Below are 17,517 nucleotides of genomic sequence, written 5' to 3' on the forward strand. Positions count from 1 at the left end.
CCGCACACAGAGCCGCGGGTGCCCTCCAGCGGCTCCTTCCCGAAACAGCTCCGCAGAGCAAAGCCCTTGAGGAAAGCTCCTGCCTGAGTGATGCTCCTTTGGGGATGCGTGAGAACCAGGCGCCGAATTTAAGTTTGAATTTACCTTACTGGGTAAGCAGTGTATCCTTCACTAAAGGCAAGGAATTCAAGCGCCCAGCTGACATTAACCTAGGCTGAGAAAGATGAAAGACAAGCTGAGAGAGGGCAGATTTAGATTAGATATTAGGAAGAAATTTTTCACTGTGAGGGTGGTGAGGCAGTGGCCCAGGTTGCCCAGAGAAGCTGTGGATGCCCCATCCCTGGAGGGGTTCAAGGCCAGGCTGGATGAGGCTTTGGGCAACCTGGGCTAGTGGAGGGTGTCCCTACCCATGGCAGAGGGGCTGGAACTCAATGATCTTTAAGGTCCCTTCCAACCCAAACCATTCTGTGATTCTATGTTCAGGAAAGCAACACAGTGTTCTTGTTTTTCTACGTAGGTTATTCGTAGTGCTGCCATATCACAGATGTTCCCCGTATAACCATTTGCACTGTAGTTAAAAGCTGACATTACCAAACACAGAATGAGAAGTTGTGATTTGTACTGTGGCCAGTTTAAGTGATGAGAACACGAGTCACAGACATTTTTGTTCTGAATTGTTCTCTTTGTGTAAATAAGTAACGTCAACAAATTCCCTGACTGGCTCAGAATAATCCCATACATAAATAACACAAAATAAAACCAGTCTGTTGGATTTGGCTGTTTCTAATTAACTTCTGCAAAATTCTGACCCTACTGATCTTAACAGCTATTCTCATGTTGCTACATGGGGATTCGACTTAAGGAATACATGGTGTTCTTCGAATGAAAAAAGAAGGCATTTCCATAGGCTGGGGTTAACATTTACCATATTAACATTTCACAAAAAGAAGATACATGCCAATTTATAGACCTCTACATACTAGGTTTAAATTGATATAATGGAGACCAAAAATCTATGCAAGACCTACAGCTAGATTGTGGATAACTTATGGGAAACCACCTTTTGCTAAGTGAATATTTCACTCATGTTATTTAACTGTTTTTGAAGGAAAATGGTGACATAATAAGCTCTGAACTGTATCTGTAATACAGAAAAACAAGTTTTCTCAAACCCTAAGCAACAGGGCAAATATTATAAGAAAAAAAGGATCCAGCTATTTTTTTCTTTAATCCATGTTTTTTATTTTAGTGATGATGGCAAATAATGCATTTGTTAAGACTTGCTTAATTTTTTTTCTTTTATATCATGTCTAATTGTAAGTTCTGTCTTTTTAGCAGTTTTTACCATTCAGATTCATGTCTTGACTCCTCAAAATCATCCCTGAATTTTGAAGGAAAATCATCCCTTTTGCTTCCTCAAAATCATCCCTGAATTTTGATCTGCTCTACTTTAGCTCCTGGCAATGATACACGTTATTCTTTACTTTTTTTGTTCTTTACTTCGACATTACTTATTATTATTCTTCCCACCCCAGTTACTTGGACTATTTTGAAGATTATAACCAGAAGATGAAGGGCCTGCCAGTTCAGAGACAGGTCCTAAATTATTGTGATACTGTTAGCTCCTATCTTTTTCTTTTCAGATAAACCCTAGATGATCATTTTACTATCTGCTTTCAATAAAAGAACATAGATAGGTGTGTTGCTGTAGAAGATTTGGTTGGAAATTTAACATTTCTTCCCCATTCTCCTCTCTGGATTCCAGAAGAAGTCATCTAGCATTGACTTATGCCAACAATACATTGTTGAGCCTTTTTGTAATGAGGACATAGCAATACCGCAGGGGTCTCGCTCCCTCCAGGAGGTCAGGACCTGTGTGCTACTCGCCTTGGCAGGAGACCAACAGAAACCCTTGCTCTGCACTTTCTGTGCAACAAAAGCAGGTTGTAATCCCTCTCCTACTACTGTGATCTTGGCTATGTTTCCTTACAGACAAATGGTAAAACTTTGCTAAGAACATATCTTGTACTACATCTCTTTCTACAGCTTATGCCTCCATACAAAGAACTCTCTTTATGCCAAGCAAAGCAAAACTGTCCTTTTTTCCAGCAACAGACATCATTCACATGAAAGGACGCATTTGAGACAATCAAAGATTCAAGTCCAGAGTATGAGGATTGTTGGGAAATGATTTACTGTTATACCTCAACACTTCATGCTTGCTGGGCAGAGGTTCTGCACCTGTGTTCTCTAAATCTTTTGCTTTCTGAGTCACCCCTCTAACCAGATGAAATATAAGCTGCAAGCTCTAAAGATTCGTTTGTTCCCCAAGAACTTTTTTCATCACTTTACACCGGTAAATTACCAACCAGCTATCACAGAATCACAGAATGGGTGAGTATAGAAGGGACCTCTGGAGGTCACCTGGTCCAAACCCCTTGCTCAAACAGGGTCACATAGAGCCGGTTGCCCAGCACCATGTCCAGATGGGTTTTGAGTATCTGCAAGGATGGGCAACCTCTGCCAGTGCTCAGTCACCCTCACAGTGAAAAGGTGTTTCCTGATGATCAGAGGGAACCTCTGGTGTTTCAGCTTCTGACCATCATCACTGGTCCTGTCACTGAACACCACTGAAAAGAGCCTGGCTCTGTCTTCTTTGCACCCTCCCTTCAGGTATTTATAGACATGGATGAGATCCCCCGAGCCTTCTCTTCTCCAGGCTGAACAGTGCCACTTGCCTCAGCCTTTCCTCACAGGAGATGCTCCAGTCCCTTTTACCATCTTTGTGGCCCTTCACTGGACTCTCTCCAGTAGCTCCATATCTCTCTTTGTCCTGGTTTCAGCTGAGACAGAGTTAACCTTCTTCACAGTAGCTAGTGTGAGGCTCTGTTTCTGTATGTAAATTTTGATAACAATTTGTTTACATAGGGTATTTCCAGTAAGTTATAATCACAAAGTGATTTTACATTTAGCAGACCTTTTAGGACAATGGCTTCAGTGCATTTTAGACACTGTAGGTACCCAAGGCAGCCAGAACTAGGGGACAGGACAACCATGTGTTTCTGGACTGCCAGGTAGAGAGTAGAGGGGCAAATAAATCCCCTCCTCCAGGCTTGACTTGGTGGCCCACAGATTGACACCTAGTGCCATTTGAGATGCGCTGCAGTACCTGGGACATCTGCATAAGGTCCATGTAGACAACTGGGTCCTGGCCTCCAGGTGTGATCCCGTGTGAGCACACCCACAGGTGTACAGTGGCTTTCCAGGTGCCCGAATGAGCCCAGCTGTGGCTCCAGATGTGCGTGGGTCCTGGTTTGTGGCCAGCAGGCTCACCTGGCTGCCCTGGCTCACCTGGCTGTGGGCAGCCTTAAAGGCAGCCTGGTTAGAACGGGAAAATTACTGAAGAGAAGAAAATGTCTGCTGAAACATGCTGACAGAGAAAGGCCTGCCAGCCTGGGGCTGCGAGCCTGGGAACCACCTGCATCCTTGAAAAGTACAGCCAGGGACCTAGAAACCAGAGATGTCCTGAGGTGCCACCGGAAAGTACAAAAACAAGGGACTCTAATGGCAGCTTATCATCTGAAAAGGTGGAAAACAGCATAGAAAAATAAAATTGTTCTGAAAGAACAGAAACCAGAATAATCTGTTGGCTGTTAGAGGTGAAAAATGGAAACTAACAGCATCTACTGGCTCCTCAAAGTAGGATGTCCTTCACCCTCTTATGTCTCTCTGTTACAAAAAGGACTTAATTTTTATACAAAATGGAGTCTCTCTCTCTGAGAACTTCCCGGTTGAATCTGTGTTGGGGATCTGCTTTGAAGGGAGACCGTCTGTTATCTTACTGCTTGGCTCTGTCCTCCCCTCTTTTGGGGATGGTTGGGTGTCCTACCCCCCCCCCCCCCCCCCAAAAAAAAGATCAATTTGTTTCTCCCTTTTCGGATGGTGTGACTCCTTCTGAAATCTCTCTAATTAGCTTCACTTAAATATTATATATAGTAAGTATATCTGCTGTTGTATTATTGTTGGTAAGTTTGCTTCACTAGTGGTAAGTTGCAGCAATCTGTAGTAGTATATACCCACTTGGGAGCTGCTGTCACTGGTTGTGCCACCATACTGCTTGATGCTATTATTGATTGACACCACACTATCGACTGGCACTGTATTACCGATTGCTGATAATAATTTGTAGTAGCTTGATACGTATTTATTCATATTTACTTTAGTAATCTTCATATTAGCTTTATTAACCAGAGGTATATTTGCTAGTGGTGATTTTTGTGGTTGTATACTTGCTGGCAGTGCTTTTTGTGGTATTTGTTGTAATCTATAATGAAGTAGAGAAGTTTAGAGGACAAAGCCTCTGTGTCCTTGCTTATCATGGAACCCTAGGAACTCATGGTCATGATCTCTGCACAGCCGCAGGCTGGGTAACCCTTCAGGTCGTGACATCTGCCAAATGCCAAACCATGCTTTGTGTCAAAACACAGGGAATACTTCTTGGTGCTTCAAACCCTCTCATCTGTGGCACAACTTAATTGCTATTCAGACTATTTATTTTTCCTTGACATTTAGATGTTTTTATTTCCAATAATGTTACTCATACAATCCAAATGAAAACATGTTAAATTGCTAATCAGACACCTGATCTATCACCATTTCTTGTTAGGTGCTTGATTACAAAAAAAATGACTGAAATTCATTGTTAAAAAGAAAACTGTTGACCTCATAATAAAATGAAAAAGTTAAAAGTGGCTCCGGTGTCACACTGTATAGCTTATTGTGAAGGTGGTTTGACAGCTCGGGTGTAACAAACATTCCAGTTATCTGATATGAAAGCAAGGATCAGCACGGGGCTCAGAAAACAAAGCATATTTCAGCTGCAACCAGGCGTTCGTCAGAAAGACAGTCTCGCAGTTTCCAACTGATTTTACAATAAGGATAATTTGTTTGTGCCGTGTGTTGACAGTTTTATTTAAAGCATACAATTATAAACACCAACATGCTGCTATTCCTCTTAATGACAACTGCTGCACTACAGATTTTAATTTTTAAGTAGTAACATTCTCACATTACACTTACAGATTTTTTTCTGTTGAAATATGTTCCCTTGTGTTATCACAGTCCATCCTTAAAGTGTATAATTAGAAAACCTATTTGTATAAGCAATATGTCTAACACTCACAAGCCAGGGAAATGCTTTACACAAATAAGTTATATTTTTAACTTTTCTTGTTGACAAAACACCTGCAAAGGCAGCAATTAATGTAACATCCAGTGTATCTAAATGTGTGTGTTCCCATTCTTAACAACAGAAATCAACTATGTATTTCTCCTAAGTTTACTAATTGCTGATACTTTCATTGAAAATTTAATTTTCATTGAAATAACAATGAACTCATACTAGTCTTTTGCATGGCAAAACTCATCTGGTATTAACAGAATCTCTTACACAAGCTATACAGAACTGCATGTATTTCCTTTTACTCTTTAGGGAGCTTCTGGGAACAGAGCTCTGAGCAGTGCCACACTTGCAAACGTGCACTAATGACTCATTTTTCACCTCTGTTTTTTCCAACAGGCATTGCAGAATGTGTCCTTTTCTTTACTGTGGCTATCAGTGATGAGATTTTTTGAATCAGATTCACAGATGAGCTTTTATGTACTGTTCATATCTGTGCATCTTCTTTGGTGACCTGTAAGTCATTCAGTTACGGATAAGAAAAGAGAAAAGGTACAAGAGATCCTCCTCTTGCATGGAGGAGCCAAAGTACAAATCTGGGCATAATAATGGTTTTGATTACTTATACAAAATAGGTCTTTAAAAGATTAGAAGATTAATTGTAGAAAGGTCAGGAGACTACAGTAGCACTATTGGCTTCACCTGCCTTCTCCAAGCAGGTAGACTCAGAATTTGAAAAAAATCTCTCAGCTTGGGTAAACTGGGTTAAAATGGACTGAAAATTCAATTCAGCTGAGTATTCAAGTTACAGGCAATTGAAAGCTGAGTCTTTTCATAAGAAAGGCTTGGCCACCCCAGTTAGGTAACATGAATAAGGGCTGATTAGGGAAAGGTGTGTGTTGAAGTAGCTGCTTCTTTCCAGCATGTATTTCTCAAACATTGTTGAGAAATGGGAACAAAATCTCACTGACTGTGCTAAGGGGGCTCCATCTTCCCCTTTCCACTGTCTGGAGCCTCTTGCATCTCCCAGTCTGTGTGTTGCACAAAAAACTCTCGGAGCATACACAGGATTTCATTCAGCAGCCATCCCCGAGGAAATAATCCTTACAGGGAAATCTAGTCTCTAAAAAATTGAATGTGCCTGCATGGTAAGTGGGTGGTTGAATGGTGATACTGAGGATCAGCTTAATACCTCCATGTTGGCTTTCTTTGGACATTGATACTTGTCTACCCATGGATTTAATTATTGTATTTTAATTTTCCAAACATAAGTACATTAGAATAACTGTACATAGGAGAAGTCCCACTGAATTCAAGAAGGTACGCATGCTCATACAACTATTTGTCTGACAGTTGGATTTGCACTAGAGTTACTAAACCCAGCTGTTATGAGTGAAAAACTCCCCCTAAACCCAGCATGGGTTTGGAAAGAGTTAAAACTGTAGGATCAACTAATCTAGTTTCAGGATAATACAAAGCATGGTCTTATTCAGTCACTTCATTCATCATGTACTTTTTCCTGCAAGAACTGCAGGAATCTCAACACCTCAGCACTCTTCAACACCTCATAGCTTTGGTTGATAATTTTGTCTGCTTCCCTCTTTAACCAGCTAGAAGTTGACAATTAAGCTTACTGGACTCTTGACCGATCCACAAAGGATCTTGTGGGTTAACTTCAGGAAGAGATTAAATGATCATGATCTCACCTTGATTAACAGCTAAGCACAAAATCTTCCTTTCAACGTAACTTTCCAACAGTAAGTTCCTCCCTCACAACCTTGTAACGCACTCTCCCATGCATCTACACAAGCATGAACAACAAGAAAACAAAACATTATCAAACCGTTTCACTCACAGACTGAAGAAAGCTTATTTTCAGATTTGAATTCCTTGGAAGCACAGATGATGTCGACTATAAAATGCATGGGCATAAGGAATTTTTAAGGTAACAGCAGATACATATATATTTTTTTTTTTCTTTCGCTATTAGTAAAGCATTAAAGAAGATCCTGTAGTGTTTTAACAATCTGCATCTCATACATTTGGAAGCCCTCTGCTCTACCTAGTATTACCATATACAGTACTTCCTAAACTGCATTTTAAAATTTCTTTTTGAATTATACAATATTTCAAGTTCAACTGACATGTTGTTATCAAACATCTGGAGATTGAAAATTTGGTGCCAGACAATAAAAGAACACCGTTCCATAAAACACAACAAAGAAAACATTTTTCACAGTTCTAACAAAACAAGATTGTACATAAAAATGTCACAAATAGCTCAGTACATTGGTATGATCAAAATAATATTAAGTCCAGCTGATATTGTCACATATTAAGGGCCAAATCCTGGCTCAATGCACAGCTGAAGCCTAAACAGATGTTTAGAGAAAATAATACGAAGCCACACTGAAGTGCTATACTGATAACAATACCATTTGTTAATTGACCTAAGATTTTTGGCCTGAAGTACGTATCTAATTTGTGCTATGGAAGGACCACATGGCCAGTGGTACTTGGCTCCTGTCCTAGGACATGTCTTTATGGATTTGTCATGGCCAAGGGCGGTGGAGGCTGAGGAGCAGTCATCCTCCTGGGTATGACAATTTTGGCAAGCATCTATATCTACTGTTCTGACAGAATTTGGCCAAGAGTTCAAAATCCTGTACATCTTATTCAGTAGTTGCAGTGAAGTCAACAGAACTTCTTTGTGAGTAAGATGAAAAGGACTGGGCCCCCGAAGTTTTTAACCCTTTAAGTAGTAAGAGAGTAGTTTCATTGCACTTAGCCCATCATTCACAACTAACTTGCTACTCAAAACCAGAAGATGGTTGTTGATGTATAGGAAGCGTTGGCTCACAAAGAGGAAAGCATGCAGCAACATCTGACTACTCATAGAATTTTGGAACTGAATTCCTAAAGGGAAAAAGACACACTTGCCTATGACAAGTTCGTCCAATGTCTACCTGAGGCCAAAATGATTGTTTCTTCAGTTCCTAAATACCATCTAAATGGGTGCTTTAGAAACACTAAATAACTGGAGTCTGTATACAGTTATAACTGGATATGTGTATGTGTGTTTTCATTGGACTGGATGGATAAGCAACTTCATCTAATAGTATTAAAATTTTGCAAAAAAGTATTCAAGCAATGGATTTTTCAAAGAGCTTCCTAATTACTTTTATATGTAACACACAGACATGACTTTGGGAAAAGAGAAATTTTGCTCTCATCCATTTTGGTGACTGGAATGGGCAAGAACAGCATTTTCGTATCTAAAACAAAGGAATCTTACTCTGTTACACAATTCCATGTTTTGTTCTGTGACTGTGGATTCGAGTTATTTACCTTCTGAATTAAATGGGATAAAAAACTGTATGCAAATTTAATTAATCAAAACTATATGACAGCGCGATTCTGACCAAAACTCATTGCAATGCAGCATATTCCAATAACATGCAGCACTCAAAAATAAAATTTGGGATTTGAAATTGTGTAGTCAGGATGCAGCCATGAACTCCAAGTTAGAACTGGAAAACAGGACCAAGTACCAGAGCTTAACCCCAACCGACAGAGTGAATGACTTGATCTCTAATACTGTGTCACACTTGTGCTGATGCTCAATATGTAGCCGCAACAAAGCTACAAAGAGCAGCGTGTGAGTCCTGAAAATGCTTATCTCAACAATATCTGCACTTACAGACAATTTTACAGTGTTTTCCTTTTGCAAAGGAGATAAAAAGCTGGCTGCCTTGTAAACATTGCTAAGAGCATGCCTTCTCATGGGCACCACAGCCTGAAGGTGTCAATGATAATCTGAGGAAACTGCATGTGAAGACTCTACAAATTGGTTAAGGTGAGTGAACTTCCACCCTTTTGGTTATATTAAATCATCTTAGTTCCTTGTATTGCTTCTTTCCTTCCCCAACAGAAGCATGCAGACATTTTGTGCTGACAGCAGGCCTTTGGTTTCAAATTCTCACAGGACAGTATAGGCTGCATATCCCTTTGGCTAAGGGAATGGGATTAGGTTTCATGCTTAATTCCCCCACTGCATGCTGAAATTAGGAAGAAAAGTTCTTGGAAAGTAATCTGAGTTGAGCGAAGACTTCACTCTACTCACTGTGAAAACTTCACAGACCTCAACAGGCACAATATTAGTCTAGTGTTTGGAAAACATGAACAAAAGCTCCTAAAAAAATAAACAGAGCTGTAACAAAGGCTTCAAAAGGAGTCACGTAATGGTATACCCAGGAAAAGGCTGCTTGGGGCAATGCTGTGCCCACACCTGCTAAGAAAGGTGTTAAGGTATCTCTTTTTTAGTATTAAGGAAAGTTTCTTCAATTTTATCTCGTTTTCCCATTATTCACCATTTCCCACACATATACCTTACTCTTAAAGGCAGATCCTGCAGTCTTTATTCCGTCTTTGTTCCCCAGCCCACTAGAAATTTCTCAGAATAATACTGAGTAGGAAGGACGTCCTGTGTATCTTCTCTCCTCTAAGACACCGTTAGCCCTTGGTGCCTCCTGGCATGAACTCAGTTTCCAGGGTTGGCCCTGCTGCACCAACTCCTAGCTCCTGCATTGGTGAGGACCTTCTCGGATGAGAAGATAACACAGAGGTACATTCCTACACAGTTGGGAAGAGCATGAACAAGAGGAGACATACTGACTAGCCTTCCTGCTTTCCACCTGGAGCAACAGGAGAGTCACCCTGCTGTGAAGAGGAGGATGGAGCAGTGGTCTGCTCCTTGGTGTAGACATGGACGTCAGGAGAGCAATCAGGCCCCCAAGGAAGACATTGGGGCTGGCCCACAATGCTTATGGGAGCTAAGGAATTTTGTGGATTCAGATCTTGAAAGCCATGTCACAGCAGAAGATCTGAAAATTAAAGGGTTTCATGGCAGAAGACAGGGATGTCTTTCTAACTTCTGAAGCAGAAAATGTTTTGAGAAATTTTCTGTGAATACCACTGCCTCAAAAGGAAAGTATGCACAACGCTATATGGCATATTTTTTGGGTTTTTTTTCTTCTGTTTGTCAAAATATAAAATGCTTAGAAAAGAACAAATCTGAGCAATTTTATGATGACATGGCACATTTCTGATGCATGTTGAGATTTATTACTAGCAATATTTTACTTTCGTTTTGTCTTCTGAAAGCATTTAAAACTCAGTATTAAAAAAGCCTCACAACAATCTTCTGAAGCAAGTTTATATCTGTTTTACAGGTAAGGAAACCAAGGCACAAAGAAATTAAATTATTTGCCACAGGTAGTACAGTAAGTCAGTGGCAAAGTCAAGAAAAGAATGAAGTTCTGCAGATATGGGTTAACTTTCTCTTCCTGCTAAGAAAATTAATCTTATCCCTAATATGCTGTTTCACGCCACCGGTATTAAAGATCAGAAAACTGCCCAATTTGCATTGTTAAAATTATTGCAAAGACAATTATTTTTTTCCGTATAAGCACAAAAATGCTACTTAAAGGGTTAATTATACTGCTGTGCTGGTAAACATTTTTCCTGATTCCTGGTTAGACCCATATTTAAATACTGACTGGGACAGAAGAGACTGAGCTGGCCCTGGACTCCCTTGTCTTGGTGTTGGGCATGGATATCGTACAACAGGATACACCCACTGTGGCCTCAGGCAGCTCATCTTCCTCTGTCCACTCATTGAGATCTGGGTTATAGCACTGAATGCACTTCTTATATTTTTTCTCTATTTCATTCCAGCCACCCACTAAGTAAATTTTCCCGTTAAGGGTGGAGGCACCAGCCGTACTGACCCCGGTTTGAAGGGGCGCCGCGTAACTCCATTGCCCTGTGTAAGGACTGTAACACTCCACGGGGAGAACGTCGACCCTTTCAGCCCGCCCCCCTAGCTGAGACCCACCCATAACGTAGACCCTCTCCAGAAGGGACACTGCACAGTGCCACCCCCTCGGGGTGCTGAGGCTGGACTTATCCTGCCAGCTATCTTTGCTGGGGTCATACATGCACACCGAGCGAGAGTAAGCGTTATTAATGTAACCCCCCGTAACCAGGATCTGACCATCCACCACTGCACTGGCGTGGCAGCACCTGGGCACCTCCAAAGGCGCCTTCATCTGCCACTGATTAGTTGCAGGCACATAGCATTCAACCGAGGAGAGGCACCCCTCAGAGTTGCGACCACCCACTGCAAAAAGGAGGCCATTGAACGCATTCAGGCTAAAGTGGGTGCGCCGCTGATTCATGTTTGCCAGGTGAATCCAGGTGTTGAAACGAGGATCATATCTGAAAGCATTAAAGAAAGAGGGTAACTGTCTCACATACTGCCCTGCTAAATTCTACAGTTCTGTCTCTGTCCCACTACTGCTGCAGCTGTGGAGCTGCTGCAATTTTAGTTATTTATTTAGCCTATTAGAAGTCAGTGCAATGAAACTGGTATTCCTGGTCAAATTTCCAAATAAATTCAGTTTTTTATTGGAGAAAAAAATGTGTTCGTATCATTCAAACCTGGTGTTATTTCAATAAAGTAAATCTGACTCTTTTCTGTAAATTGATTTCGTATAATAACCTCATCAGAATATTGGAAAGAGACACTTTCAACATACAACAGAAATTTTAGAAGTTTTTTGCAATTTACACCTACAGCAAAGATGTCAAAATTTACTCAAAGAGTTTTAAAAAATGTTGGGTGGTGATTTATCCTTCCATCTTTTTAGTACTTTCTAAATGATAAGAATTCTTTCACTGCCACTCATATGGAGTAAAAATTACATGGAAAGAACATCTTTGCTTCCTAACACCATACCTATCTGAAACAGCATCTGCTGTCCTTGACATTTACATGGCAATTTTGAAAAAGAAAATAGCAAATTATGACTCCTGGAGGAATTGACTGAGGTACATTAGTAGGCCCATACATTTCTCCTGTTGCATGCTGAGGCAACCAGAGAATCATACGAGAATAAAACTATGGGAAAGTAAACAACAATTGTTAGCTGCCAGACCACATTGTCATCTGCAGCTCTGAAAGCAAGCCCACAGACACACTGATGTGACTTGACATACTCGTGGTTAATGGCAGAACAGGGAGGAGGACCCACTCAGCTGTGAACCACAAGGATTCCCCCACCTCCTATTGTGTATTGTGATTACACAATAAAAATGATCTAGAGAAGGTTCCTTATTCATTAACTTTGCAAATTGGTTGATGTCTTCAGGAGAAATTATCTGAATGTTCCTTCTGGGAGCAGGAAAGGAAGCATTGGTAGGGCTGTGGCTGTGCATTGCCATTGCATGGCCACAGTCTGTTAGTAGTTAAAAAGCTGACTTGTCTCACCTCCAGCCTTTGCTTCAAACTGCTGTGTGCTGTCAGCTTTTAGGCTGAACTATTTATCACCCATCTGACTACTGCACATTAGCCTGCTATCACCAGTGCAGTCCTTGGATGACTATAGATAGGAACTGTAATGTACCAGAAGTGAGGTATTATTTGGAGTACCTTGTAGAAGAGAAATACAGCCTTCAAGAGATGGTGATATTGTTTCTAAACTCCTGATAAATAAAAAAAAAACTAAAGGATATGAAAGCTGTTGAAAATCTGGTGGATGGTACATAGAAAGTCAAGATTATAATACCTAAAAGGTATTTTTCAAAACTTTCTGTGAGGCATCAGAAGCCTGTAAGATTTAAAAAGTCTCACCTTAACTGATTTGGTGCATTTTAATGGTACCTTAGAACATCCCAGAACTTCCTATTTATGTTATTTATTTCCTCCACTTGGAGTAAATTTTCTGGGTTTTCCTCACTTCTCATTGTGCATGTGCAATCACGGTGAAGTTTTTGCATAGCTTCAGATGCATATTTCTGTTCATTCAAACATTCTTTCATTCATTCATTCTTTAACATAGAATGGCATCCATACCTCCCCAACCTCGTCCCCTTTCTGTCTGTCTGAGCAGTTCCTGCTGCACATCACAAATGAGCTTGGTCTATCTGCCTACATTGTGTGGAACTGAGCTCTCCATCCCTTTTAAATAAATAGTTACCTGCAGAAATTACTGACTGCATGCTTGGCTTGGTTCCTAGCATCATTCTGGTCTTCCCCACCAGCCACGTAGAGAAATCCATCCATCACTGTCACACACTGATTAAAACTTTTAGCAGGCATTTCACTTAGCTTCTTCCATCCATTTTCAGGATCTCTGTATAAGATGTCTCTGCTAAGAGACTTTTCTGTTAGAGCAGGACGTCCCCCAACAGTAACTAAGACTCTGAAACCTCCACGGATCCTTGTTCTTCTGGACTGCAGTGTATTCTGGTGGTAGGGAAGCAAATGATAGTTCATAGCATCCACGAGGAGCTTATGGCAGTCTGCATCTTGCATCATTCTTGGCACAGTTTGAACATAATTGACAAGGTCTTGGGCTGAGATGGTACCAAAACGGATGTTACCTAAGAGATTGGCAGCAAACTTTAGTCTTTTTTGGTCAAATTCCAGCCATTTTATTGCAGTCTGGAATGCGACAATTTCAGAAGGCAACTGCAAGTCATCATCTCCAAGAAGTTCATTAATCTGATCAAAAGTAAGTTTTAAGAACTGTTCCGTTTCTGAAAATTCAATGAAGTTGTCTCTAATAAATTTGTGCGCCGCTTCCTTTGTTGTTTTCAGTCCGTATGTTTCTGCAATATTGGCAATGTACATACAATTCTCAACACTGATTTCTTGGATTAGAAAATCACAGCACATCTTTACAAGGGTGTGAATCTGTAGATAAATTGCTGTGGAAATAATACTACCTATTGTATAAAGTGAGAGAGTAAGTTTTCCAGTGTAAGCATAGGTGATAACAGTAGCTAGACCCAATGGGGATACGTCATTGAGGTCTACTCTTTGAGTGGTTGGATCTTTCTTTAAGATGTTGTGAAAGTAGTCACTGCTTGAAGCCATCACCACCTTATGAACACTGAAAGATTTGGTTTTGGTACTGATAGTCAAGTCACAAAGGAAATTTTCTTGTCTCATTCTGCTTAGACCTTCCAAGAGATTTGGGCTGTATGATGGGTCAGAAACTTCAGATGAGATGCAGCTGAAACCATTTCCTCCATCCAAGAGTCCATTCAAGCCATTCAGCTTACTGAGGGGGCCATCTTCCACAATGATTGTCATTTCATTGATATCTGCTTTGTTCTTCTTCACATTCTTCTTCTTAGGGGCCATGACTGCAATGAATTATTACAGCCAAGAGCTTGCTAAAAATAAAGTTAAAACATTTAGAGCTACACTGCAGTTGTGAAATGTAATAGCAGAGTGATTATACAACAAATCTAACCTTTGTCAATAAATACAAATGTCACAAAACCAAAACAGACAGGATAATCTATCTTCCTAAGAACTGTTATACTGTCCTAGATTGTAGTGTGTCTGCTTATTCATAACAGCGGATACTCAAATTGTGAAGAATGCACCTAAAAATAATTCAATTTTTTAATAACAAGGTCATAAAACTAACATTCCCCTATTGTCACCACATCCAAAGAGTTAAATTCTCTTCTTAAACATTAAATGAGTTTGCCAGAATGTAAAATTTTGTAAATATAAATTTAAATCATCCAGGCGCTATATATGAATTCATTAGTCTGAAGCACAGGAAAGATATGGGCCCCCAACTTTGTTCATCCTTACTCCAGGGCCAGTACAGACTTCAGGCAAGTTCAGAATTTGACCAGGAAATATTAAGAGTGGGAGAAATTCTTTAAGAAAAAAAAGGCAACAGAAGACATAATGACAAAGGGAATTTTAGTATAATATGTTGATTTTGGATTTAGTATCTGCTCCAAATTGTTTCCAGGTTTCTGCAGCTTTTGATTTTCCAGACCGATGATATTCTGTTTCCCATGTCAGATTCACAAACACACTCTACTCATAGCACACTTTGCTTGCTTTTCAATATCAGCAATTTGAAATTTATAAGCCTACATTTAGGATTTTGTCTAACTTTTATTTGAGAAAAATATCATGCAAACACTAGTAGGACGTGCTATTTTAAACAAGTTTTTTATGTGTGAAGGTTAATAATTACTCCCATAAAGTTATGTTAGAACAGATATTTGAATTAGACTTATCAACTCCAGGCAAGCTCCAGCTCATGCTGAAATTAAGAGTCCAGTTTTTTTGTGAAATGCAATCTGAGATGGCCCCTAAGTAATTTTCAAAGGAGCTATTTCAAATAAATATATGTATATGCAAATACACCTTGAAGGAAAGCACTGATCTTCAGTAACAGTTAAAACAGAATTGCTGAGATCAGCATTCAAATATATAGCATTTATCTTCAATATATCCATTTATTTTAAAACAATTTACACCAGATAATTTTCTTTGTGATCTTTGACTTCATTAATTAAGGATAAAACAAATTACTGGATTACTTCAGGTAACTTAATAAAAAACCTCCAGTAATATTTCAATCTAAAATCTCAGCACATCAATATTTCTTTAAGCACACAGCACGCAAGAAAACGATAATTTAATTTTAGAAAGGAATGGTTGCTGCCTGTGAGCACCAGGATATTTTTTTGCTGCTGCTGCAGAGTGATGACCATGTGCAGAGCAGGCGACAGAGAAGGCCATGTGTGCCGAAAGTGTCAGTGTCAGCCCATGCTGACGTGAGCTGCGATCCCCGAAATGTCGGTGTGCCAGTGCAGGGGTCAGCTGCTGCCCGGCTCCCCCCACTGCGGCTGCATTCCAGGAGCTGCATCTGTTGAGAGCTATCAGAGTCACCTCCCAGAATAGCAACCTCCCAGCAGCTTGCCATTTTAAGACAGGTTCAATCAAAGGTATAGCTGGTGTTTTAGTATACTTTGGTTGCTTTACACAACTTTTTTGTAAAAAAATCCGATGCTATTCCAAGTGTCATGTATGTTTGTTGACAAAGAGCAAATGCAAAATGAAACTTTTGGATGTTTTTGTATGCTACCTGCACAGTTACAGTTTTGCATATTAACACCCACACTTTTAAAGGAGGCAAGAGCATATTCTTTTGGCAGTCGTATTTGTGGTTCTAAATATTTTTAGAGACCTGTTACTTTAAATCTTAATACATGCAGCACTTAATGTTTATTGTCTCACTGCGTCATTGCAGAGCTCATTTAAATCCATGACATTTTAAGCTCTCTGTTCAAAAATGTTCACTCTCCAATGTTTTTTCCTTAAAAATACTTTTCCATCAGCAGAAATGTCACCAGCTAGTTGGTGTGTAAGCACATAAGTGACAGGATGTGCAAAACCAGTGAAACAAATCAACCAATCCTACAGTAAATCCAAGTTACTGAACTTTGATGAAAACCCTGGATGGTTTGGTTTTCTATAGCCGTTTGCTGTCACCTAATTTATTCTAGTTTAAGAACAACTAATGCCAAAGGACACTCAGGATCCCAAAACATATATTCAAACAACCTTCCTCCCTCCTTTAAAATGTTGTTTCTAGCCACTGTCAAAGTGAGGAGTTAAAAACCCCTTACCTTCTTCAGAAGAATGGTGTCTGAGATCTGTCCAAGAAGCTGTCAGTGAAAATGCCTCTTCCTTGGAAAAATGAGAAGACTAAAAGGAGGAAAGGTGGCAAAAAAGAGAGAGAAAGATCAGAGGCCACTTGGTAATTCCCAGCTTGTGGTTTCCAGTGTGACGCTTTGCTGTCAGTGAGCAGAAAGGACCGGAGCCTGTGCTCGGGTGCTCTTTAAAATGACCCCTCCTCTCCGTGCCTTGCTCCCTGTCTCTGCCCAGCCACGGGAGCTCAGCTTTCCTGGCTGCCTGGCCTCCAGAAACCGGGGGGACAAGCCTGGACCCTCCAAATTCACAGGTACAAGGGAGAAAAGAGAAGGGAGGTGAAGATGGTAGATCCACAGCAGGTAATAGTTGTCCCAGGTAAGCGTAAGGTGGACCACTGGGTTCCCCACCTCAAAGCTGGGTGCCTGGATAAAAGCCAGCATGCTTGAGGAGGGGGACAGGTTTAGACTGGACATAAGGAAGATATCTTTTATGATGAGGGTGGTGAGGCACTGGAACAGGTTGCCCAGAGAAGCTGTGGATGCCCCATCCCTGGAGGGGTTCAAGGCCAGGCTGGATGAGGCTTTGAGCAACCTGGGCTAGTGGAGGGTGTCCCTGCCCATGGCAGGGGGTGGGACTGGATGATCTCTAAGGTCCCTTCCAACCCAAACCATTCTGTGATTATGTGATTCTGTGATCTAAAATAACTAGCAGGAAATCCCAAGGAAAAGCTGGCACTTTAGTTCCACTTTCTTAGGATTTTGGTGCTTAACTCGGGGTAGAGGGAAGGAGCCTGGCTGAT

General features: G+C 40.5%; 1 protein-coding gene across 1 annotated transcript; it reads right to left on the reverse strand.

Moving 5' to 3' along the window:
- Nucleotides 1–10,725: 10,725 nt before the first annotated feature.
- On the reverse strand, nt 10,726–16,867 carry KLHL31 (kelch-like family member 31). The gene is made up of 3 exons (XM_010074968.1): nt 16,694–16,867; nt 13,219–14,422; nt 10,726–11,458 (listed from the first exon to the last, which is right to left on the reverse strand). The coding sequence occupies exons 2-3, from the start codon at nt 14,388–14,390 to the stop codon at nt 10,726–10,728; spliced, it is 1,905 nt and encodes a 634-aa protein (XP_010073270.1). The 5' UTR covers nt 14,391–14,422; nt 16,694–16,867.
- Nucleotides 16,868–17,517: the final 650 nt, after the last annotated feature.

This window comes from Pterocles gutturalis, unplaced genomic scaffold (assembly GCF_000699245.1).
Source record: "Pterocles gutturalis isolate BGI_N339 unplaced genomic scaffold, ASM69924v1 scaffold1092, whole genome shotgun sequence".
Classification (NCBI taxonomy): Eukaryota; Metazoa; Chordata; class Aves; order Pterocliformes; family Pteroclidae; genus Pterocles; species Pterocles gutturalis.